The 24,254-nt window shown below is 45.5% G+C and overlaps 1 protein-coding gene across 4 annotated transcripts in view; it reads left to right on the forward strand.

The window, feature by feature from the left end:
* Window positions 1–24,254, forward strand: part of LOC109870815 (anion exchange protein 3) — a 99,037-nt gene that overhangs the window by 65,717 nt on the left and 9,066 nt on the right. For 3 of the 4 annotated variants that reach the window (XM_031800990.1, XM_031800996.1, XM_031801003.1), the window contains 13 exons: window positions 7,879–8,024; window positions 10,253–10,433; window positions 10,599–10,734; window positions 13,489–13,663; window positions 15,721–15,829; window positions 16,599–16,783; window positions 17,041–17,260; window positions 17,779–17,997; window positions 18,373–18,521; window positions 19,066–19,260; window positions 19,468–19,671; window positions 19,905–19,994; window positions 20,200–20,366. In XM_031800990.1, coding sequence (XP_031656850.1) covers window positions 7,879–8,024; window positions 10,253–10,433; window positions 10,599–10,734; window positions 13,489–13,663; window positions 15,721–15,829; window positions 16,599–16,783; window positions 17,041–17,260; window positions 17,779–17,997; window positions 18,373–18,521; window positions 19,066–19,260; window positions 19,468–19,671; window positions 19,905–19,994; window positions 20,200–20,366 — 2,176 coding nt within the window. Of the gene's footprint in view, window positions 1–2,276; window positions 2,730–7,878; window positions 8,025–10,252; window positions 10,434–10,598; window positions 10,735–13,488; window positions 13,664–15,720; window positions 15,830–16,598; window positions 16,784–17,040; window positions 17,261–17,778; window positions 17,998–18,372; window positions 18,522–19,065; window positions 19,261–19,467; window positions 19,672–19,904; window positions 19,995–20,199; window positions 20,367–24,254 lie in introns of those variants that run through there. The other variant, XM_031801004.1, reaches the window with a different exon arrangement.

Consider the following 24,254-nt stretch of genomic DNA (forward strand, 5'->3'; position numbering starts at 1 on the left):
GACCAGAGAGGGAGGGATGCAGAGAGAGAAACAGACCAGAGAGGGAGGGATGCAGAGAGAGAAACAGACCAGAGAGGGAGGGATGCAGGGAGAGAAACAGACCAGAGAGGGAGGGATGCAGAGAGAGAAACAGACCAGAGAGGGAGGGATGCAGAGAGAGAAACAGACCAGAGAGGGAGAGAGGGAGGGATGCAGAGAGAGAAACAGACCAGAGAGGGAGGGATGCAGAGAGAGAAACAGACCAGAGAGGGAGGGATGCAGAGAGAGAAAATACTTGAATCAGTATCATGTTTATTGTACATTTTTTTTATTGTTTATTTCACTTTTATTTATTATCTATTTCACTTGCTCTGACAATGTGAATGTTCCCATGCCAGTAAAGCCCTTTGAATTGAAATTGAATTGAGAGAGTGAAAGGGAGAAAGACAGCGAAAGAGGGAGAATATATTTGATTGCATTCTCCAGGCCATCAACACCTTTTGAATGTCATTTAATTGGGAGAAAGAGAGGGAGAGAGGATGGACCATTTTGGCAAATAGATGGGCAGCACTCTCTGGTCTATCCCATGATCCTGCGGCAATAATTAACACGAGATCAGTGGTCGATTCTCCTTGACAGCGACCCTGCCCCAGGCTCTTCCTGCTTTTATCCACCCAGCATGGGAATCATTGACCGGCCGCTCAGACTAGATTAAAATGGAACCAGAAACAGACAAGCTATCAGATGTAGGGGACGGACAGAAAGATTTCAGGCTATACTGCATATATCCATTAGCTCATGTATTTTACAGCTCTTCCACTTCGACGAGTACATATTGTAATTCAGTCACAGCACACAGAAGTGTATTTATCATGCAGGATGATAGTTTAATGTGGTACTGTTTGATGGTTTGACGTTTCGTGATGGTTAACTGACATTATGTAAGAATAGAATAGAATAGATTTTTTTTTTAACAGGACATAACTTTCATTAATTACTATTCCAAACAAATTAAACTTCTCCGCGTGACCATTGACTTGTTCAGCAGAGTCTTGTCACAGTAAAACGTCCAGTATAGTACTGCAGTTTAATCTAGAACTGCAGCAGTCATGACAACCGTTTCAAATGCTGACAGAGGTTTGCCCTGTCTTGCCCGAGGCACTGTGAGTTCCATTGCCCCACTGAGAGTGTACTTGTTCATTCACTGTGAGTAACATGGCTGATGTGGGCTACCAATGGCTGATGTTGGCTACCATGCTTGACACAATGCTGTGGAGCAGGCTTGCTTTGAAGCATAACCAACATGTGCTTATGTTCAGAATGCCTCTAAGCAAGTGAAACGCACACACACATACACATTCGCACACACACACACTGTAAACACAGGTTTGAGGAAAGGTCAGTGTTCAACTCAGGTACCCATTGTGGGCGAAGGATGACAGGACATTAGAAGTAATCATTGTTTCCATGGAGACAGGCTCTTGCTCCTAACCAGAGTTCCATTCTGTACAGTGGCAGTATGACTACTGTTTTTCTGTCTCTGTGTTTGTGATAGGGTGTAATGCATTTTTCAGTTGTTTGGATGTTTTCTGAGAGAAGAAGAGAGCTTTCACTTCCATGTTTTTTTTCTTGAGCCTCTGATTTAGCCTTGACTGTGCTCCTGCTGCCTGCCCTGGCTGTGACAGGGTGCCATGGAAACCAAAACGGGGGTGCGTCACCCCACCCGCATGCCCCGCCTCATCCCAGGATCAATGGATGGCCGGCACCACGGAAACTGGTGAATTAGCCCAATAGATTAGAGGAAGGTCTGAAAACAAGTGCTGCAGTTTGTATCAATACTTATTTTTGGAATGACAGCTTGAGCCAGTCTGCTGCTGAATCGTGCCCAGCCGAAATCTACTAGAGAAACCACTACTACCTCTGTCTACGCCACTGAGAGGACAGCAGCAGTGTGACATTTCTCTTCCACTTTTGAGTTTGATTGGGACGCTAAGAAGATAAATATCTGCTTTTAGTAGTCTTTTTTTGTCAGCTTTTTTTTTTTATATCCCAAACCGTTATCTAGAGTGGACTTCCAAGGACAGCAGATACTTCATACGAGGACCTATTTATAGTAGTCTGCAGATTGGACATAGCCTTTTGGTAACCAGCAGCCACTACTTCAGCTTGGCTTGTGCTGGAGCTTCTGTTCCTGACGAATATCAACCCCATCAAAACACAGAACCGTTCTCTGGTTCCGTGAGGCTCAGGCTTGGCTAACAGCTAACACCAACAAACGGTGAGGAGCTGCCGGTGAGAGAACGCCAGAACCCTGGATGAGCAGGGCGCCCACCCGGAGTGGGGTGGGGAAGAGGCACCACAGACACCGTCACAGACCCAGGAGATGACAGACCCCATGGGGCAGGAGAACCAGGGACCACCAGCCCCCTGTCCAGAGGTGTTGGTGGGGGAAAAACACCCAAAAACCAAGACGACCACCAACATTCACACACCAGGGACCTTGGGTACCCCACACCAGCGCCCCTCTGTGAACCACCGGCACAACGAGGGAGCAGAGGTTGTGCACCGCGCCTCTCAGTTCAACATGGAGGGCTTGGAGGACTTTGAGGAGTTTGTGTTGAATTTTGACGATTATGACTTGCTTGAATCCATCCATGACCACCTGGGGTCCCCTGAGGACGCAGTCCCCCTGGAGCCCGACCATGACCAGCTGGGATCCCCTGAGAACCCAGAACCCTTGGGACCCATCAGTAAGTACCAGCCCCCCCCCCCCCCCCCCCCCCAGAGGAAAGCAATGAGTGCCCATGGAAGAATGGGAAAATTAGCATTACATTGATGTTCATTTAGGCTAGGGTAACTGTATAAGGAAATGACAATCATACATACATTATGTTGCTGCTAGTTACTCTGCTAGTTACTCTGCTAGTTACTCTGCTAGTTACTCTGCTAGTTACTCTGCCAGTTACTCTGCTAGTTACTCTGCTAGTTACTCTGCTAGTTACTCTGCTAGTTACTCTGGCAGAGTTCTATAAAATGTGACTGTATGATTTAATCACTGAGGAGTCAGTGTGTGATAACCTTTTTTGTTTGGTATACTGTTTCCGGATAAGGTTCTTATTTATCAATATTAGAACGTTTTATTCTCAGATGCGTGGGTCTCATTCAAGCATGTCTGATGCAAAGTGTAACTGTTGATACATCTAGTTACTATTTGCTTAATTGTTTTGTTTTTTCATTGACATACACTGAATTTTTGGAAACACATTATTGCAGCATTTCTCAAACTCTGTCCTCGGTACACCAAGGGTTACACGTTTAGTCGTGTGTGTCCCCCCCCCCTAACACTACACAGCTGATTCAAATGATCAAAGCTTGAAGATTAGTTGATTCTTTTTAATCAGCTGTGTAGTGCTCGGCCAAAATGTGCAGCCCTTGGGATCCCGAGAACCACGTTGGGGAAACCCTGTATTATTGGTACACTTAATTGTTTCCCTTGGCTATAAACACTGTATCTCTGTTTACAGACGTGCGTCATCATTCCCATCCACTAATGTACTTCAGAGCAACTCAAACATTCCAGTAATATTACATAGCTGTTTCCGTACTAACGAGTGTGAGTGAGACGTGATGGAATAGCACTCTGCCCTTTTGGTGGAAAGCCCTGACATTGGCAATTGATTGGGGAGAATTCAGAGTTGTTTTCATTGATTTGTATGTAGAAACAAACACAAGCTAATTAATGCCAATGCTTGGTTGGCCTGGCAATGGTGGTGTGGAAATCAAAGCTCTCTCAAGTCCTGGGTCATGGGTGAATTGGTACCCTCTCTACATCTCGCCATTCTCTGCTAACCTATTGATCGTTTGGCCCTGGGGGGCCTCTCCACTTACTGGACTGGAAAGATATCCCATTGACAAACTGTACGGTTCTTTTTCTGACTACCATTGGATTGGGACACACTGGTATTCTGCAGTAGTGCTGTGAGGGATAGCTGGTCACGATGGCATTGTAGCAAAGGGGAGGCTGTTGGGAGGAGCTATACGAGGATCGGCTCATTGTAATGGCTGGAATGTAATTCATGTAAAGGTATCAAACACATCAAACATATGGAAACCACATGTTTGAGAGAGAGAGAGAGAGAGAGAGAGAGAGAGAGAGAGAGAGAGAGAGAGAGAGAGAGAGAGAGAGAGAGAGAGAGAGAGAGAGAGAGAGAGAGAGAGAGAGAGAGAGAGAGAGAGAGAGAGAGAGAGAGAGAGAGAGAGAGAGAGAGAGAGAGAGAGAGAGAGAGAGAGAGAGAGAGAGAGAGAGAGAGAGAGAGAGAGAGAGAGAGAGAGAGAGAGAGAGAGAGAGAGAGAGAGAGGCGGGGAAACAGGACAGAGAGAGAGGGGGGTACGGGGAAACAGGACAGAGAGAGAGGGGGGTACAGGGAAACAGGACAGAGAGAGAGGGGGGTACAGGGAAACAGGACAGAGAGAGAGGGGGGTACAGGACAATTTGGCTTGAGGGTCTGCTATACAAATTCATGAAAGCGTTGTTTGGGGGGGGTTAAGCATATGACATTATAAAATCAATGTACTCAAACAACAAGTGTGCAGTTAAAATTGGCAATAAACACACAGATGTCTTTCCTCAGGGCCATGAGATGAAACAGGGATGCAGCTTGAGCCCCACCCTCCTCAACATGTATACCCACTGAATTGGCAAGGGCTAATTAACTAGAACAGTCTGCAGCCCCCAGCCTCACCCTACTGGAGAGGCCGGGTGTCTACTGTTTGCTGATGATCTGCTGCTACTGTGCCAAAACAAGAGGGCCTACAGCAGCATCTAGATCTTCTGCACAGACTTGAGCCATGACTGAATCTCAGTAACACAAAAATAATGCTGTTCCAAAAAATTTCCAGTAGCCAAGACAACAAATACATATTCTATCTAGACACCGTTGCCCTACAGCACACAAATAATTACACCTACCTACTCCTTCTTCTCTGTCAGAGAATTGAACCCCAGTCTCCCACGTGACACACAGGGACACACAACACTATACTAAAGAGGAGAAGGTGATGATGATGAGTTGATGATCGATCAATATCTAAATTTTCCCAATTGGAAAAGTCACAAAGTCACTCTGTCGTCAGGAATTGACGATATACTACACGTATAAAACCACATAATATGCATTTGTGCAATACTTCTACACTGTTGATGAAAGGCGATCGAGGGGCTACAACGAGACCTGTGGTAGAATACAGAATGAATGAACATGACTTCCTCACTCAGGGGCGATTAGAAGATTCACAGGAGAAGAGACCAGCTATATGGGATGGGGTGCTACGTTGGAGAGACTATGCCAAGGAAGTGGGGTGTCCATTTCCACTACTGTGTTCATCTGAATCAAAGCTGTTCCATTCAGACTGGTAATTGTAGAATCTAAGGGGCAGACGGGGAAAAGTGGCGTTCTCAAGAGCATATTCAGTGGAACAAAGAGGGTATGGGAAGGACCGAGCGAGAGAAGTGCTTTTATAGAGGGTTTAGAAGGTCACAGAGACCAGATTGAGCCTACAGACAGGACAATAGGGACTACTGAAGGACACAGTGACCAGATTGAGCCTACAGACAGGACAATAGGGACTACTGAAGGACACAGTGACCAGATTGAGCCTACAGACAGGACAATAGGGACTACTGAAGGACACAGTGACCAGATTGAGCCTACAGACAGGACAATAGGGACTACTGAAGGACACAGTGACCAGATTGAGCCTACAGACAGGACAATAGGGACTACTGAAGGACACAGTGACCAGATTGAGCCTGCAGACAGGACAATAGGGACTACTGAAGGACACAGAGACCAGATTGAGCCTGCAGACAGGACAATAGGGACTACTGAAGGACACAGAGACCAGATTGAGCCTACAGACAGGACAATAGGGACTACTGAGGGACACAGTGACCAGATTGAACCTGCAGACAGGACAATAGGGACTACTGAAGGACACGGGCGATACATTGAGAAGTTATGATGATGACTTGAATTTACATTGACATGCATATTGTAGCGACATTAACCCACCAGCTATCGGCCTCGTCAAGGATTTCTTGGCGTTCGCCGCTAAGGTGTTGGATTGAAAAGCTATACGGAGCTCCTCTGAAGGAAGTGGGTAGTGTAGCGACCTTAACACAACACATAGTGTCCTTGTCGATAGGTTTGGATAAGGTATTAGGTTGACAGTCGCAGGCCCTGGGTTCAAGTCCCAGTTGGGGTGACACCCTGAATTAGCTACAATATATTATCCCATTATGAAGTCACAACAATGGCTTCTTATTAGGATTAACTGGTGAGACAAATGTACTGTGAAATGGCATCTGTCAAAAGAATGTGTGTTGTTGTTTTCAAGTGAATGCATTTTATGAGCAGCAGAAGAACTTGTACTTAGCTAGCAAAGCTCAGGGCGAGTCCAGCCAAAGGGCGTCTCTTCCAGGTCAATACCGACTTCTCCCTGGGAGCACTCCCAGACCTGTCAGAATAGAGCCTTTTTTATTAGGAATATATTGTCTGAACAGAACCACACAAAGAAGAATGGAAGGATGGAGGGATGAACTTTGGGTCAGAGGGATGGAGGATGAGAAAGGGAACATTGTTTCTGGCCCTCTCTGTGGTGGGTGTGTCTAGAACACAACACAAAGCAGCTGAGGCCTAGAGGTGGTCTGGTCTTCTCCCCAGATTGTCTGCAAAACCAGCCCTCTGATTGGCAGTGCACCTAGCATCTACACAAAGCTGTGAGTGAGCTCCCACCCCCATTCCCCAGGGAGATGACACAGCCCACGGTCGAGCATCTGAATACACACAAGAGGATTCATACACATACACACACACACACACACACCTGGCTAGCCTTTTCCCCCCTATAGCCTCACCAGGCCCTCTCCCTCGTTCCACCCCCTATAGCCTCACCAGGCCCTCTTCCTTGTTCCACCCCCTATAGCCTCACCAGGCCCTCTTCCTTGTTCCACCCCCTATAGCCTCACCAGGCCCTCTTCCTTGTTCCACCCCCTATAGCCTCACCAGGCCCTCTTCCTCGTTCCACCCCCTATAGCCTCGCCCTCTCTCTCGTTCCACCCCCTATAGCCTCGCCCTCTCTCTCGTTCCACCCCATATAGCCTCGCCCTCTCTCTCGTTCCACCCCCTATAGCCTCGCCCTCTCTCTCGTTCCACCCCATATAGCCTCGCCCTCTCTCTCGTTCCACCCCCTATAGCCTCGCCCTCTCTCTCGTTCCACCCCATATAGCCTCGCCCTCTCTCTCGTTCCACCCCATATAGCCTCACAAGCCCTCTCCGTCGTTCCACCCCCTATAGCCTCACCAGGCCCTCTCCCTTGTTCCACCCCCTATAGCCTCACCAGGCTCTCTCCCCCTACATGCTCGCTATGGTCCCTCTCCTGATGAGTAGATAATGCCATTTACGCAAAATTCAATAAAATATGGTTTGTGGCCTGAAGAGCTTTAAAATTTAATAAGTATTTTTTAGCTTCTACAGGTCTGTTGTGGATGAAGAACCACCCAAAATAAGCACCCCTGTGCGTTACCCTAGCTGTGCACAGAACCTCAGTTACCTCATGTACCTGCTGCTTCCCTGATTTCTATGTCCTCTTTATTTCCAACGGAAACTTTAATGAACATCTAAAATCTGATTTTTCTTATTGTCACAAGACATAGCACCGCCATAGTGCTCAGCCAGTCTTTGGCCCTAGTGCACACAGGTTGTATAACGCATTTGGCACAATGATTGTGCTAAATGATTGTGAGTGTGTACTATCGTAGGCCTTTGAGTGAACACAGTTGACCTTTTCTGCAGCTGACCTCTGTGTCATTAACAATAGCTTCTGTTGTGGTGCTTTAAGGTCACCGATTCGAGGACAACCCTGGGATGAGGCGTCATCTGGTGAAGAAGTCGTCTCGATGCCAGCTCACTCAGAACAGCAAAAGCTCTCCGCCCCAGTCCAGCCTGAAGAGGAAGAAGAGGGTGGTTGACAAGAAGACCCATGAGGTGAGACATCAGACTAGTTGTTGATTGGTTAATTGATAAATTGATTGATTGGATGTATAAGTAATTAATAACACACGATCTTCCTAGTATTTTTTTTACTAAAGATTAAGCAGCTCTAAAGCCAGGGAACTTTACAGTAAGGACGCGTGTTGCCAGAATCTCCTGTTGGAGTCATGACATAGGTCTAAGTCCTCAGTCATGACATAGGTCCAAGCCCTCAGTCATGACATAGGTCTAAGCCCTCAGTCATGAGCTTAGGAGATTTATTTTTAGACTGTATGAGAAGTAGGTGAATGTAGGTGAAGTTATGGATAACTAGTTGTCTGTTTGGTACCCTGTAGGTGAAGTTATGGATAACTAGTTGTCTGTTTGGTACCTGTAGGTGAAGTTATGGATAACTAGTTGTCTGTTTGGTACCTGTAGGTGAAGTTATGGATAACTAGTTGTCTGTTTGGTACCTGTAGGTGAAGTTATGGATAACTAGTTGTCTGTTTGGTACCTGTAGGTGAAGTTATGGATAACTAGTTGTCTGTTTGGTACCTGTAGGTGAAGTTATGGATAACTAGTTGTCTGTTTGGTACCTGTAGGTGAAGTTATGGATAACTAGTTGTCTGTTTGGTACCTGTAGGTGAAGTTATGGATAACTAGTTGTCTGTTTGGTACCTGTAGGTGAAGTTATGGATAACTAGTTGTCTGTTTGGTACCTGTAGGTGAAGTTATGGATAACTGGTTGTCTGTTTGGTACCTGTAGGTGAAGTTATGGATAACTGGTTGTCTGTTTGGTACCTGTAGGTGAAGTTATGGATAACTAGTTGTCTGTTTGGTACCTGTAGGTGAAGTTATGGATAACTAGTTGTCTGTTTGGTACCTGTAGGTGAAGTTATGGATAACTAGTTGTCTGTTTGGTACCTGTAGGTGAAGTTATGGATAACTAGTTGTCTGTTTGGTACCTGTAGGTGAAGTTATGGATAACTAGTTGTCTGTTTGGTACCTGTAGGTGAAGTTATGGATAACTGGTTGTCTGTTTGGTACCTGTAGGTGAAGTTATGGATAACTGGTTGTCTGTTTGGTACCTGTAGGTGAAGTTATGGATAACTAGTTGTCTGTTTGGTACCTGTAGGTGAAGTTATGGATAACTGGTTGTCTGTTTGGTACCTGTAGGTGAAGTTATGGATAACTAGTTGTCTGTTTGGTACCCTGTAGGTGAAGTTATGGATAACTGGTTGTCTGTTTGGTACCTGTAGGTGAAGTCATGGATAACTGGTTGTCTGTTTGGTACCTGTAGGTGAAGTCATGGATAACTAGTTGTCTGTTTGGTACCTGTAGGTGAAGTTATGGATAACTAGTTGTCTGTTTGGTACCTGTAGGTGAAGTTATGGATAACTGGTTGTCTGTTTGGTACCTGTAGGTGAAGTTATGGATAACTAGTTGTCTGTTTGGTACCTGTAGGTGAAGTTATGGATAACTAGTTGTCTGTTTGGTACCTGTAGGTGAAGTTATGGATAACTAGTTGTCTGTTTGGTACCCTGTAGGTGAAGTTATGGATAACTGGTTGTCTGTTTGGTACCTGTAGGTGAAGTCATGGATAACTAGTTGTCTGTTTGGTACCCTGTAGGTGAAGTTATGGATAACTGGTTGTCTGTTTGGTACCTGTAGGTGAAGTCATGGATAACTGGTTGTCTGTTTGGTACCTGTAGGTGAAGTCATGGATAACTAAATCAAATGTATTTATAAAGCCATTCTTACATCAGCTGATGTCACAATGTGCTGTACAGAAACCCAGCCTAAAACACCAAACAGCAAGCAATGCAGGTGTGGCTAGGAAAAACTCCCTGGAAAAGGCCAGAACCTAGGAAGAAACCTAGCCCCCTGACACAAACTATTGCAGCATAAATACTGGAGGCTGAGACAGGGGGGGTCGGGATACACTGTGGCCCTGTCCGATGATACCCCCAGACAGGGCCAAACAGGCAGGATATAACCCCACCCACTTTGCCAAAGCACAGCCCCCACACCACTAGAGGGATATCTTCAACCACTAACTTACCATCCTGAGATAAGGCCGAGTATAGCCCACGAAGATCTCCCCCACAGCACAACCCAAGGGGGGGTTATGGATAACTGGTTGTCTGTGTGGTACCTGTAGGTGAAGTTATGGATAACTAGTTGTCTGTGTGATACCTGTAGGTGAAGTCATGGATAACTAGTTGTCTGTTTGGTACCTGTAGGTGTTTGTGGAGCTCAACGAGCTGATAGTGGATAAGAACCAGAAGATGCGCTGGAAGGAGACGGCTCGTTGGATCAAGTTTGAGGAGGACGTGGAGGAGGAGACAGACCGCTGGGGAAAACCCCATGTGGCTTCACTCTCCTTCCGCAGCCTGCTGGAGCTTCGCAGGACCATCACACATGGTAACACACACACACACACACAGATACACCCCCCCCCCCCCCCCCCCCCACACACACACACACACACTAACACAGATACACAGATATACCCCCCCACACACACACACTAACACAGATACACACCCAGTCATAAAACCTTGTCTCCCCCCTCTATGCCACCCTAAGGTGTGGTCCTGTTGGACCTGGAGCAGACCACTCTGCCTGGCATTGCCAACCTGGTGGTGGAGACCATGATCATCTCAGACCAGATCAGAGCGGAGGACCGGGCCAACGTGCTCCGTGCCCTGCTGCTCAAACACCAGTGAGTGGTCATCTACCCAGGCTTTAGCTCAGAGGACGTTAAGATTCCACACCCGTTAATATACATGCTGTCAAGAACATGTATCATCTTAATCAGATGTCAATCAGAGAGAGGAAGTCCAGGGCTGTTTTCCAAACGGCACCCTGTTCCCTATGTAGTGTCTTACTTTTCAAATCAAATCAAACTTTATTTGTCACATGCGCCGAATACAACAGGTGTAGTAGACCTTACCATGAAATGTTTACTAACAAGCCCTTAACCCACAATACAGTTGAAGAAATTGAGTTAAGAAAATATTGACTAAATAAACTAAAGTAAAAAAATAAAAAGGTTTTTTACTGCCCTACTGTTTACCAAAGCCCATAGGATCTGTGGTTCTGGTCAACAGTAGTGGACATTTTAGGGAATAGAGTGCCATTGAGAGGCCACATCTACAGGGGTTGTAGTAAGTCATGTTGGACCTCAAACCAGGATTTACAAGTGGGAGATCAACAGTAGATAGCAGAGATTGTTGCATAAGACAGATAAAACATTTGTATAAAAAAAAAATCTCACTTGACAAAGAGATGTCAATCTCAATGTGACTTCCCCAGTGAAATAAGCTACTGCAGAGTTTTAAGTCATTCAAATATAAGTCATTTCTGTACTACATGAAAATATAAAAGAGTATCACCCCGATGCCAACCCTCACCTCCCAGCCTCCATTGGTTTATCTATCTATTGATCTAGAGTTCATTACCATTTGCCCTAACAGAGCTGCTGCGTTGGTGGCACATGATAGATTTCAACCGGAATTATACAGTATCATGGAGAAAAAAGGCTTAATGAATATCAGCAGTCAAATGTAATTAGGCTGAGGGCAGAGCAGGATGAACACATGCATGAAGGATAAAGGAACACTTTCTCTATGTGTATTTTGTTGTCTTCAATGTGGGGTTTTTCCACAGTTCAGTACAACCCCAAAAGTTGCCTTACGTTTGTGCACAGGCCTATGGGGCATCAATGCATCTCAAAATATACACATGCACACACACCTTTTCAATATGTGTGAACCCTCCCTTCTATCGGTCTCTTGACCTCAGATTCAGTTTTTGCTAAGCCCAGCTTGGGCCCTAGGCCCAGCTTGGTCCATAGGCCCAGCTTGATCACTAGGCCCAGCTTGGTCCCTAGGCCCAGCTTGGTCACTAGGCCCAGCTTGGTCACTAGGCCCAGCTTGGTCACTAGGCCCAGCTTGGTCACTAGGCCCAGCTTGGTCACTAGCCCAGCTTGGTCCTTAGGCCCAGCTTGGTCCCTAGGCCCAGCTTGGTCCCTAGGCCCAGCTTGGTCCCTAGGCCCCGCTTGGTCCCAGCTCTGTCCCCAAGCCCTCCAGTGAAGAAGAGGACTGAATGGTACCATGTTTGTCCATCAACAGTATTCATTTAACATGGTGTCTCCAGTTCCTCTGTGGTGGATCATGAATGTTTTACGGAGACTCAACAGTCATGGTTTTCTGACTACTGTTGTGGTGTGTTTCTGGGGTTTGCTTCGAGCAATCATCCATTTTTCTTTTAATGGTATGCCTTTTGGATGATCGGATGGATAACTCTAGGCCTTTTGTGGTCAGTGTCTGAGATCGATCGTTGTATTAGTGTGTTCTTTTGGACCTATTGCTACAGAGCATTTGGATTGGAATAGGTTACAATCACCTCATTTCAGAGTCTGTCAGAAGGGACAATAGGGAAATAGTGTGTCTTATATTATCTTAGTCCTTTTTCTAGTTGTGATAGTAAAGCTTGAGGACAAGTCCCATACATTGTCAAGGTATTCTGGCTTCATCCCAGAAGTAGCACCTGCCTAGTCCCTATCTTATGATGCCAACCTCTCTGTACGCCATGTCACACCAAGGGTCAGTGACAAGTCACCTGACAGTCTGTCACCAACCATAGAGCAAACTGGTCCAGGTGGCACCTCTGTCAACCGTTCAGAGAGATTCACTGTATGTGCAGCATACACACACACACACACATTACACACATAACAGACGGCGATCAACACCCACGCCACCATGCCTCGTCACACACACCCCATCAGTTGAAACCTTTCGGCCACATTTCCCACCATGTCACCAGCTGCTTTCCATGGGAAAAAGCTGTCTAATTGGCTGAGCCAGTTCAACATAGGAATTGATGATGTGGAAAGAAAGACATCAAGGTGGCTGTAGAATTTAGCTCATGGCTTACTCAGTCTGGGCGCTGCCTGAGTACAATCCGGTGTGGTGTCACACCTTGTTCCTTTGTTTTGTTGCGCTTTTGTGTCCAACTCGGGAGGCGGGTAACGAGAGCAAACGGACCTAATGATGGTGGTGATGTCACCTTTGGGTTGGAGCGGGAGTGTGATCAAACTGTCTGTGTGTTGTGAGGGGCATTTTCTCACACACACACACACACACACACACACACACACACACACACACACACACACACACACACACACACACACACACACTGCAGTGTCTTTGTTAACAGGGACACACCCATTACAACCCAGTGGAGCCCATATGCTGAAAGAGCTGTTGGACAGTATGTATGGAGGATTGTTCCCTTTCTGTTTCCTTTCCTTTCTGTCTGTATAAACTATCAGCCACTCACCAACTTATTGAAGGAACACATTATACAGTATAACAACCTTCATGAAGTTCCAATCCGATTGCATTGTGTCCCTCTCCCAGCCCCACTCTGTTAATGTAATACAGCCTCCTGTATCTCCTGCTTCCAGCCACCCCAATGACGAAAAGGAGGGCCTTTTCCACCGCAACCACTCTACTAAAAGCCTTCACGGCAGCTTCCAACGCAACCACAACCACGTTCCCGACACCACGGTGCCCCTAGTGGCTGAAGATCCTACGGAGGCCCTCCACCATGAAAAGAAGCAGCAGAGCAGAGATGTGTTTGTGAGCTTGTCTGTTTAGTTTAGTGTACATCTATAGGCTGGAGTGGAGATGGAAGCTGCTTGGGTGCTGCTTGGGTGCTGCTTGGAGGCTGCTTATAGGCTGCTTATAGGCTGCTTATAGGCTGCTTATAGGCTGCTTGGCAGCTGCTTGGAGGCTGCTTAGCGGCTGCTTGGAGGCTGCTTGGCTGCTGCTTGGAGGCTGCTTGGGTGCTGCTTAGGAAGAATGTTGCTCTTTGTTTCATTTTGTCCAGCAGGCAGCCTAGTGGTTAGACAGGCAGCCTAGTGGTTAGAAAGGCAGCCTAGTGGTTAGACAGGCAGCCTAGTGGTTAGACAGGCAGCCTAGTGGTTAGACAGGCAGCCTAGTGGTTAGACAGGCAGCCTAGTGGTTAGACAGGCAGCCTAGTGGTTAGACAGGCAGCCTAGTGGTTAGACAGGCAGCCTAGTGGTTAGACAGGTCACTTACACATGGTTAGCAGATGTTAATGCGAGTGTAGCGAAATGCTTGTGCTTCTAGTTCCGACCATGCAGTATGTTGGGTGGCAGTGTAGCCTAGTGGTTAGAGTGGTGGACTAGCAACCAAAAGTTTGCAAGATCAAATCCCTGAGCTGACAAGGTAGGAACATTGCCAATCACAGCTGTAACGCTGAACTTCCATTATACAGATTGAATAGAGCCCAGTAGCTCTTCATCTTAATCAGCAGGCTGGAGTGGAGATGGATGTTTAAAGTTGTGCTCCAGTACAGTTAGAGTTGCGGAGACAATTATCATTTTATATTTGTTTCTGCATCTGAGTTACACGCCTGAATCGTCCTTCAGATGGACAGACAACACTGCTTCTTGGCTCAATAGCCTTGTCCAATTCCTCTGAAAACAGTAGAGGAGTCATCTGAGTAGATGATTACAAGTACTGAGACTAGGAGGATATTACAAAAATTCCACCTTGAAATGTCATATCATATTCTATTTTGACCCCATTATACACACCTGTCTATAACATACATTAGGTCAGGGGTATTCAACCCTGACCCTACGAGGTCCGCAGCCTGCTGGTTTTATCTTCTACCTGAACATTAAGTACACCCACATGGTGTCCCAAGTCTAAATATGTCCCTGATTAGAGGGAAACCATTTTAAAAAGCAGTGGAACTGGCTTTGAGGTCCAGAGTTGAGTTTGAGAGCATTATCGAGTGTAATAAAACATCAGATATATGCGGCTAGGACAGTAATGCAGCCAAGGTGGGAAACCGAGAAACACAGATAGTTCTTGGAATTGGAAACAGAAAGAAAGCTCCTATCAGCCACTCCACATGTCAGCTTACAGAGGTGCTCTTTGTTAAAACTTCTTGACTGTGAAACTGTAATGTTTGAAACATTGGAACATTTCAAACAACTCATAAAAATAAAAACGTTTAACGGGGATTTTAACATTTCGTACCTTCGGCACTTTGTCGATTTCTGTATGCCAGGTCAGGGGTAGACGACTACATTCAGCCGCGGGCCCATCTTTGTCGGAGTGGATGGTCAGGGGGCCGAAACATAATTATAATATTTTGTACTCTGCAAATTGATCACAACTAAGCTCAAAAAGAGATTGTATTTGAAATTAACAATAAATTCATAACTTGATTACATTGAGACATGATTATGTATGTTTCTTTGTTTATTGTGGGAATAGTTGGGATAACATTTCCGAAATAATATAATAATATATATATACTTTTTGCTGAATTCTTGGGGATTTTACAGTCTTGTTTATGACAAAAAAAATTGTGGGGACCCCAAAAAAATCCCCCAATGGCATCTAGCTGACCCCTGGTGTATGCTCATTAAACACTGATAATCACCGTTTGACTGTTTTACTGTTCGACAGTTCGAGGTTCATAACAGTCTGTAAAATTGACAAATGTAGGCTTGTGAGCTTTGGACCAACTGAGGAAAGAGCCTGTGCATGTGCTGTGAATGTCTGGTAAAAGCTTGTGTTAGCACACAGGCTTAACATGAAATGTTAATGTTTATCTTTCACCCACCTGTTAACGTTTGTCTGGTTTATCACATCAGAAATCACTCCATCCCCCGCTGCCGATGGCTCTCCAACAACAGGTTACCAAACACACAAAACTCCTAGCCAAGATTCCCAAGGACGCAGAAGCAACCGTGGTCTTAGTGGGTAAGCTTAAGGATTGTGTGGGTGATGGTGCGGGTGTCTATGTGCAAGCATCTGTGCAGGAGTGTGTGTGTGTGTGTGTGTGTGTGTGTTTGTGTGTGTGTGTGTGTTTGTATGAATGTATGTTTCGTGTGCGTGCGTTTTGGATGTACATGTATTTCCAGGCTACATTTGTAAATATTGACTTTTTCCGTTCACGACATAGGCCTAAGGCGTTGTGTACCAGGGTTCTCCCCAAAGAATGCAAGCGTGGTGCTGCGTCACCTTGTGGACTGGCTGTGCCACTATGTCAAATATATATATATATATATTTATTTATTTATTTATATATATATATATATATATATATATATATATATATATATATTTTTATATATTATATATTTTTTACTTTATTTGTTATCATTTAAGGCCATGCACCATACCTTAATATAGTAACAAAATGTTTTGCTCTACATTGCAGGAAATGGCAGTTACAGGTGTTAAAAAATAAATAATTCTCTGAATCGCTCTAGACACTGCCCCCCACCCCATGCTCCGCCCCTCTCCGTACTCAGCAGTACCACCTGGGATGAACCCTGTATACCAATTCATATAATTTCTAGCTGGCACAACTCACCTCTCCCCTGACAGTGATAGCAAATGTGATTTCTCATACAAAATAGCTGCCCTGGAATCACACGTTGTATATATCCAGTCCATGCTTTTTTAGCCATCACCCATCAGCACAAGCATTGGTCCCAGAGATCCTCCACTGTGTGTCATTCCTCAGGTTGCGTGGAGTTCCTGGAGCAGCCAGCCATGGCCTTCATCAGGCTGAGTGAGGCGGTCCTGCTGGAGTCGGTCCTGGAGGTGCCGGTGCCGGTTCGTTTTCTCTTTGCACTGCTTGGACCCGCTCAGTCCAACATGGACTACCATGAGATTGGACGCTCCTTCTCCACCCTCATGTCTGACAAGGTAGCCAACCTGAAAAACAACAAAAAATGTCCCAACTTTTTCCCTAATTCCTCTGAGCTGTAAATGGTACCAATAGTACTTCCATTCAGGGCTGGTTTCCCGGAGTCAGATTAAAACTAGTCCTGGACAGAAAAATCATCAGCAATCAGCCTCCATTGAAAGTGCTTCTAAGTCAAGAACTAGGCTAAATCTGGGTCAGGGAATCAGCTCTTCAAGATCTTACAGACCATTGCCCATCTCTTTAAAAACCTCCCCAGAACTTCCACGAGGTGGCCTACTTTGCGGACGACCGGCAGGATCTGCTGAACGGCATTAATGAGTTCCTGGACTGCAGCATCGTCATCCCCCCGTCAGACGTGGAAGGAAAGGACCTGCTGAAGACAGTGGCCTCCTTCCAGAAACAGATGCTGCGCAAGAGGAAGGAGAGAGAGAACACCAAGACCCACACCACCCCCTGGACAGACCAGGAGACCAAAGGTGATTATAATGTCTTTGATTGATTGAATTACTTTTTTTTGTTGTATTTTTTTGTATTCATACAGTCCTTATATAACAATAAGGGTATATGTTCTAAGACCATTAGTTTATTCAGCTGATGTGTGAAGCACATATGTACCCGTTTGGGGTCCCAGGACTAGATTGAGAATCCCAGGCATACTGTATCTGTCTATCTGTCATGTATTTATTTAACCAGGTAGTCCAGTTGAGAACAAGTTCTCATTTTCAACTGCGACATGGTCAAGATAATGCAAAGCAGTGCAACACAAACAACAGAGTTACACATGGGATAAACAAATGTACAGTCAATAACACAATAGAATAATCTATATACAGTGTGTGCAAATGTAGTAAGATTAGGGAGGTAAGGCAATAAAGGCCATAGTTGTGAAATAATTACAATTTAGCAATTAAATAGATGTGCAGAAGATGAATGTGCAAGAAGAATGAATGAATGTGCAAGTCTGTCTGTGTGTCTGTCTGTCCGTCCAAACCAGAGGTGAGCCAGGATGAGCTGGAAGAGGAGGAGGACCAGGAGGTGGACCCCATGAAGAGGTCGGGCATCCCCTTCGGAGGCCTCATCCATGACATCAGGCGGCGCTACCCGCGCTACGCCAGCGACATAAAGGACGCCTTGGACTCACAGTGCATCGCCGCTGTCATTTTCATCTACTTCGCCGCCCTCTCACCCACAATCACCTTTGGAGGGCTGCTGGGTAAGAGAGCATGGGGGCTCATGCCCACAATAATTGTTTTTCTTCTACCTCAAGAATGTGATTGACTGACTTGTCAGAGCAAACAATGACATGTTTGCTATCTGTCCTAAGAGGATGTGTACTCCATAAAGAGCTATCTAGCTAAATAACCAGCTAGCTTGATAGATCCTCAAATTGGAAAAAAATGTTGTGACGACCTAGCTAGCTGGGCATCTCCATTTCCTTGTATCTCTATTGTACATGTCACTGTAGGTTTTAGACACTGATTCGTTCATTGATACTGTAGTGTTCTCATTAACTAGAAAGTAGTTTTTACTGAATGAGAGGAAGTTTAAAACTGTCAGTCAATATCCTTCTGCCTTTCCATTTAAACAGGAGAGAAAACAGAGGGCATGATGGGAGTGTCGGAGCTCATCATCTCCACAGCGACCCTGGGGGTACTTTTCTCTCTGATGGCCGGACAGCCCCTCCTCATCATCGGCTTCTCAGGACCCCTGCTGGTGTTTGAGGAGGCCTTCTACAAGGTGCCTGAACAAAAACATATTTACAGCATGGCGATGGTAGATTTGAATCCATCCAAAACTCACAGTCATTTTATGCATTAAAAAAATTGTCATGACAACGTTAGGAAAGTTCATGTTCCATTTGAAAGCCTATTTTCTCCTATTCTGAGCCTAATAGCCTCTCCTGCAGTCAAATGACCTAGTGGCCTCATGGGTGGAATGTTATACATTTTTTCAGAAGTAATATAAAAATAAAAATAAATTACCCGCTGAAAAGTGTTTCTATGTCAAACGGTTTTGTTATATTTCAGTCTTCTGTGATGTATGTAAAGTGTAATTTTGGGATGCAAATTTAAAATGTAATACATTCAACCCTATATCTGACGTGATACATGTGTCTTCTTTATTCTAAGGCAAAAACCATGTGTGTGAGGTGTATACTTTTGTTTCAAAGTAGATTTGTTTAAGACTACCAACAAACACTCTGTGTGACCCTGATTTGGCCCTCTGCAGTAAAAGGTTAAACATCTATTTAACCCTCCCTCTCTCCCTTTTCCACCCTCAGTTCTGCCAGGCCCAGGGCTTTGAGTACCTGACGGGCCGGGTGTGGGTCGGCTTCTGGCTCGTCTTCATTGTGCTGTTGATAGTGGCGGCCGAGGGAAGCTTCTTGGTTAAATACATCTCACCCTTCACCCAGGAAATATTTGCCTTCCTCATCTCACTCATCTTCATCTACGAGACCTTCTCCAAGCTCATCAAGGTACAACCAGTAGACAATGTTTTACATGACGACAGTCTAAAGGGCTGTAACTTCGTTGTTCTTTGGAAAAGAATAGAATAGATCAAATTGACCAGATGTGGTATTTGGCATATAATAATGACGAAAATTCCAATAAATCATTTTAAGTCCCAGCTGGTTGGGATCCGTCCATTTGACTGTGACATGGATATTTAGTCCTTTTTACAGGTATTCCAGGAGCATCCTCTGATGAGAAGCTACCCGCCTGCCTTTGGCCTTCCCGGCATGGAGTTCACCAACCCCACAGACCCCCATGGCCCCATCCTAAACCAACCCAACACAGCCTTGATGTCTTTCATCCTCATGCTTGGTACCTTCTTTGTGGCCTACTTCCTTAGGAAATTGCGCAACAGTCGATTCCTGGGCGGGAAGGTAACCTATCGCAGCCATTTTCTCAGAAACCCCTCATGTGTTGTCCATGGGCTCATGTCAAGTTTTTGTCTATGTGTATCTGTCTTACAAATTACAATAACAATTTGATCACAAAACACTTGAAGTGTCATGGATCCAGTATGAATTTCCTATTTTAGGCCAATATGATCTCTGCAATTGACCCCAATGATCTGAAGAATTCAATTTTATCATGTGACCCCCCCCCCCCCAAGGCCAGAAGAATCATCGGAGACTTTGGCATCCCCATCTCCATCCTGTTCTCTGTACTGTTGAGTTACTCCGTCCCCGACACATATACCCAGGTAACCATGACAACTAACAACTAACTCATCTATCCGTACAGATATCTGAAGGCTACACTCCATCCCTGATAACTACACGCCCTAACTCACACACCACTAACACATTGAATATTTAAATAACGTCTCTCACAACCAACTCTCCTGTACTTCCTCGTCATAACAACTTTGCTGTCCTGTCCTGTTTCTGTCACTTTGGGTTTTACAGAAGCTGAATGTACCGTCTGGTTTCTCGGTCACATCTCCTGACAAGCGGGGTTGGTTCATCAGTCCGTTCGGCGACCTCAAGCCCTTCCCCGCGTGGATGATGGGGGCATCGGTGGTGCCCGCCCTCCTCGTCTTCATCCTCATCTTCATGGAGACACAGATCACCTCGTAAGTGTTGCAGGTTGCTATGGTAACACAGTTCACTTTTGTTCAGTGAAGAGAGTGTCAATCTGTATAGTGGTGCTTGTCAGATGTGTTAGACTAGATCAGCTTGTGATCAGGATACAGGTTGGCTCATGCATACAGTTGAAGTCGGAAGTTTACATGCACCTTAGCCAAATACATTTAAACTCAGTTTTTCACAATTCCTGACATTTAATCCCAGTAATAATTCCCTGTTTTAGGTCAGTTAGGATCACCACTTTATTCTAAGAATGTGAAATGTCAGAATAATAGTAAAGAGAATGATTGATTTATTTCAGCTTTTATTTCTTTCATCCCATTCCCAGTGGGTCAGAAGTTTACATACATTCAATTAGTATTTGGCAGTATTGCCTTTAAATTGTTTAACTTGGGTCAAATGTTCCGGGTAGCCTTCCACAAGCTTCCCACAAGAAGTTGGGTGAATTTTGGCCCATTCCTCCTGACATAGCTGGTATAACTGAGTCAGGATTGTAAGACCTCCTTGCTTGCACACACTTTTTCAGTTCTGCACACAAATCTTCTATGGGATTGAGGTCAGGGCTTTGTGACTCCAATACCTTGACTTTGTTGTCCTTTAGCCATTTTGCCACAACTTTGGAAGTATGCTTGGGGCCATTGTCCATTTGGAAGACCCATTTGCGACCAAGCTTTAACTTCCCGACTGATGTCTTGAGATGTCGCTTCAATATATCCACATAATTTCCCTGCCTCATGTTGCCATCAATGTTGTGAAGTGCGCCAGTCCCTCCTGCAGCAAAGCTGCTGCCACCTCCGTGCTTCACGGGTGGGATGGTGTTCTTCGGCTTGCAAGCATCCCCCTTTTTCCTCCAAACATAACGATGGTCATTATGGCCAAACAGTTTTATTTTTGTTTCATCAGACCAGAGGACATTTCTCCAAAAAGTACTATCTTTGTCCCCATGTGCAGTTGCAAACCGTAGTCTGGCTTTTATATGGCGGTTTTAGAGCAGTGGCTTCTTCCTTGGTGAGCGGCCTTTCAGGTTATGTCGATATAGGACTTGTTTTACTGTGGATATAGATATTTTTGTACCCATTTGTAACCGTTTCCTCCAGCAACTTCACAAGGTCCTTTGCTGTTGTACTGGGATTGATTTGCACTTTTCGCACCAAAGTACATTCATCTCTAGGAGACAGAACGCATCTCCTTCATGAGCAGTATGACGGCTGCGTGGTCCCATGGTGTTTACACTTCTATACTATTGTTTGTACAGATGAACGTGGTACCTTCAGGTGTTTGGAAATTGCTCCCAAGGATTAACCAGACTTCTGAGGTCTTGGCTGATTTCTTTTGATTTTCACATGATGTCAAGCACAAAGAGGCACTGCGTTTGAAGGTAGGCCTTGAAATACATCCACAGGTACACCTTCAATTGACTCAAATGATGTCAATTAGCCTATCAGAAGCTTCTAAAGCCATGACATCATTTTCTGGAATTTTCCAAGCTGTTTAAAGGCACAGTCAACTTTGTATGTAAACTTCTGACCAACTGGAATTGTAATACAGTGAATTATAAGTAAAATAATCGTTCTGTAAACAATTGTTGGAAAAATTACCTGTGTCATGCACAAAGTAGATGTCCTAACCAACTTGCCAAAACTATAGTTTGTTAACAAGAAGTTTGTGGAGTGGTTGAAAAATTTGCTTTAATGACTCCAACCTAAAGTGTATGTAAACTTCTGACTTCAGCTGCACTCTGCCAGGCTCCAAGACAATGTGCTGTAGGACGTTGGTGTTGTGTTAAAGGCTAGAGCTTATAAGAAATCCCACTATGTCCTCAGACAAACCATCGAACAAGTAAATCGTCAAGAAAGGATTAAGATTGAATCCTACTACACCGGCTCTGACGATTGTTGGATGTGGCAGGGCTTGAAAACTATTACGGACTACAAAGGGAAAACCAGACGTGAGCTGCCCAGTAACACGAGCCTACCAGACGAGCTAAATGCCTTTTATGCTCGCTTTGAGGCAAGCAACACTGAAGCATGCACGAGAGCACCAGCTGTTCTAGATGACTGTGTGATAACACTCTCGGTAGCCGATGTGAAAAAAACCTTTAAACAGGTCAAGATTCACAAAGCAGCTGGGCCAGACAGATTACCGGGACGTGTTCTCAAAGCATGCGCGGACCAACTGTCAAGTGTCTTCACTGACATTTTCAACCTCTCCTGACCGAGTCTGTAATACCTACATGTTTCAAGCAGACCACCATAGTCCCTGTGCCCAAGGAAGCGAAGGTAACCTGCCTAAATTATTATCGCCCATTGCACTCACGCCATGAAGTGCTTTGAAAGGATGTTCATGGCTTACATCAACAGCATCCTCCCGGACACCCTAGACCCACTCCAATTTGCATACTGCCACAACAGATCCACAGATGACGCAATCTCAATCACACTCCACACTGCCCTTTGTCACCTGGACAAAAGGAACACCTATGTGAGAGTGCTGTTCATTGACTACAGCTCAGCGTTCAACACCGTAGTGCCCACGAAGCTCATCACTAAGCTAAGGATTCTGGGACTAAACACCTCCCTCTGCAACTGAATCCTGGACTTCGTGAAGGACCGCCCCCAGGTGGTAAGGGTAGGCAAAAAACATGTCTGCCACGCTGACCCTGAACACTGGGGCCCTTCAGGGGTGTGTACTTAGTCCCCCCATGTACTCCCTGTTCACCCACAACTGCATAACCAAATACGACTCCAACACCATCAGGTTTGCTAACGACACAACAGTGGTAGGCCAGGTCACCGACAACGATGAGACGGCCTATTGGGAGGTCAGAGAACTGGCAGTGTGGTGCCAGGACAACAACCTCTCCCTCAATGTGAGCAAGACTAAGGAGCTGATCGTGTCCTACAGGAAAAGGTGCGCCGACCAGGCCCCCATTAACATAGGGGCTGTAGTGGGTCGATAGTTTCAAGTTCCTTGGTGTCTACATCACCAACGAACTATCATGGTCCAAAAATACCAAGACAGTCATGCAACCGCTTCAGAGAGACCATGCCACGCAACCGCTTCAGAGAGACCCTGCCACGCAACCGCTTCAGAGAGACCCTGCCACGCAACCCTTTCAGAGAGACCCTGCCACGCAACCGCTTCAGAGAGACCCTGCCACGCAACCGCTTCAGAGAGACTCTGTCACGCAACCGCTTCAGAGAGACCCTGCCACGCAACCCTTTCAGAGAGACCCTGCCACGCAACCGCTTCAGAGAGACCCTGCCACGCAACCGCTTCAGAGAGACTCTGTCACGCAACCGCTTCAGAGAGACCCTGCCACGCAACCGCTTCAGAGAGACCCTGCCACGCAACCGCTTCAGAGAGACCCTGCCACGCAACCGCTTCAGAGAGACCCTGCCACGCAACCGCTTCAGAGAGACCCTGCCACGCAACCGCTTCAGAGAGACCCTGTCACGCAACCGCTTCAGAGAGACCCTGCCACGCAATCGCTTCAGAGAGACCCTGCCACGCAACCGCTTCAGAGAGACCCTGCCACGCAACCGCTTCAGAATATTTATTTATGCAATTCATCCTTTACACTTGTTCATGCACTGGTGCTTTTGTTTAGGAATACGGCAAATCATGTCACCTGTGAACTGGCTGGTTAAGTTATTATTTATCTTTTTCTTTTAAACTTTTTCAAAAGAATCTGTAACTGGACTTTATTCATTTCTATAACTCTATTACTAATCAAATATACAAATAAAGTTAATCAAATGGATTACACTGTCATGTTTTTATTGTTACGGAAACTGAAATAGGCTATAGGCCGACTTCTTTATCGAGGACTTTGTAGAATTGTACAAAACATATCCTTGACTTCTAGTGTTAAC

The sequence above is a fragment of the Oncorhynchus kisutch genome, linkage group LG2, assembly GCF_002021735.2.
Source record: "Oncorhynchus kisutch isolate 150728-3 linkage group LG2, Okis_V2, whole genome shotgun sequence".
Taxonomy (NCBI): domain Eukaryota; kingdom Metazoa; phylum Chordata; class Actinopteri; order Salmoniformes; family Salmonidae; genus Oncorhynchus; species Oncorhynchus kisutch.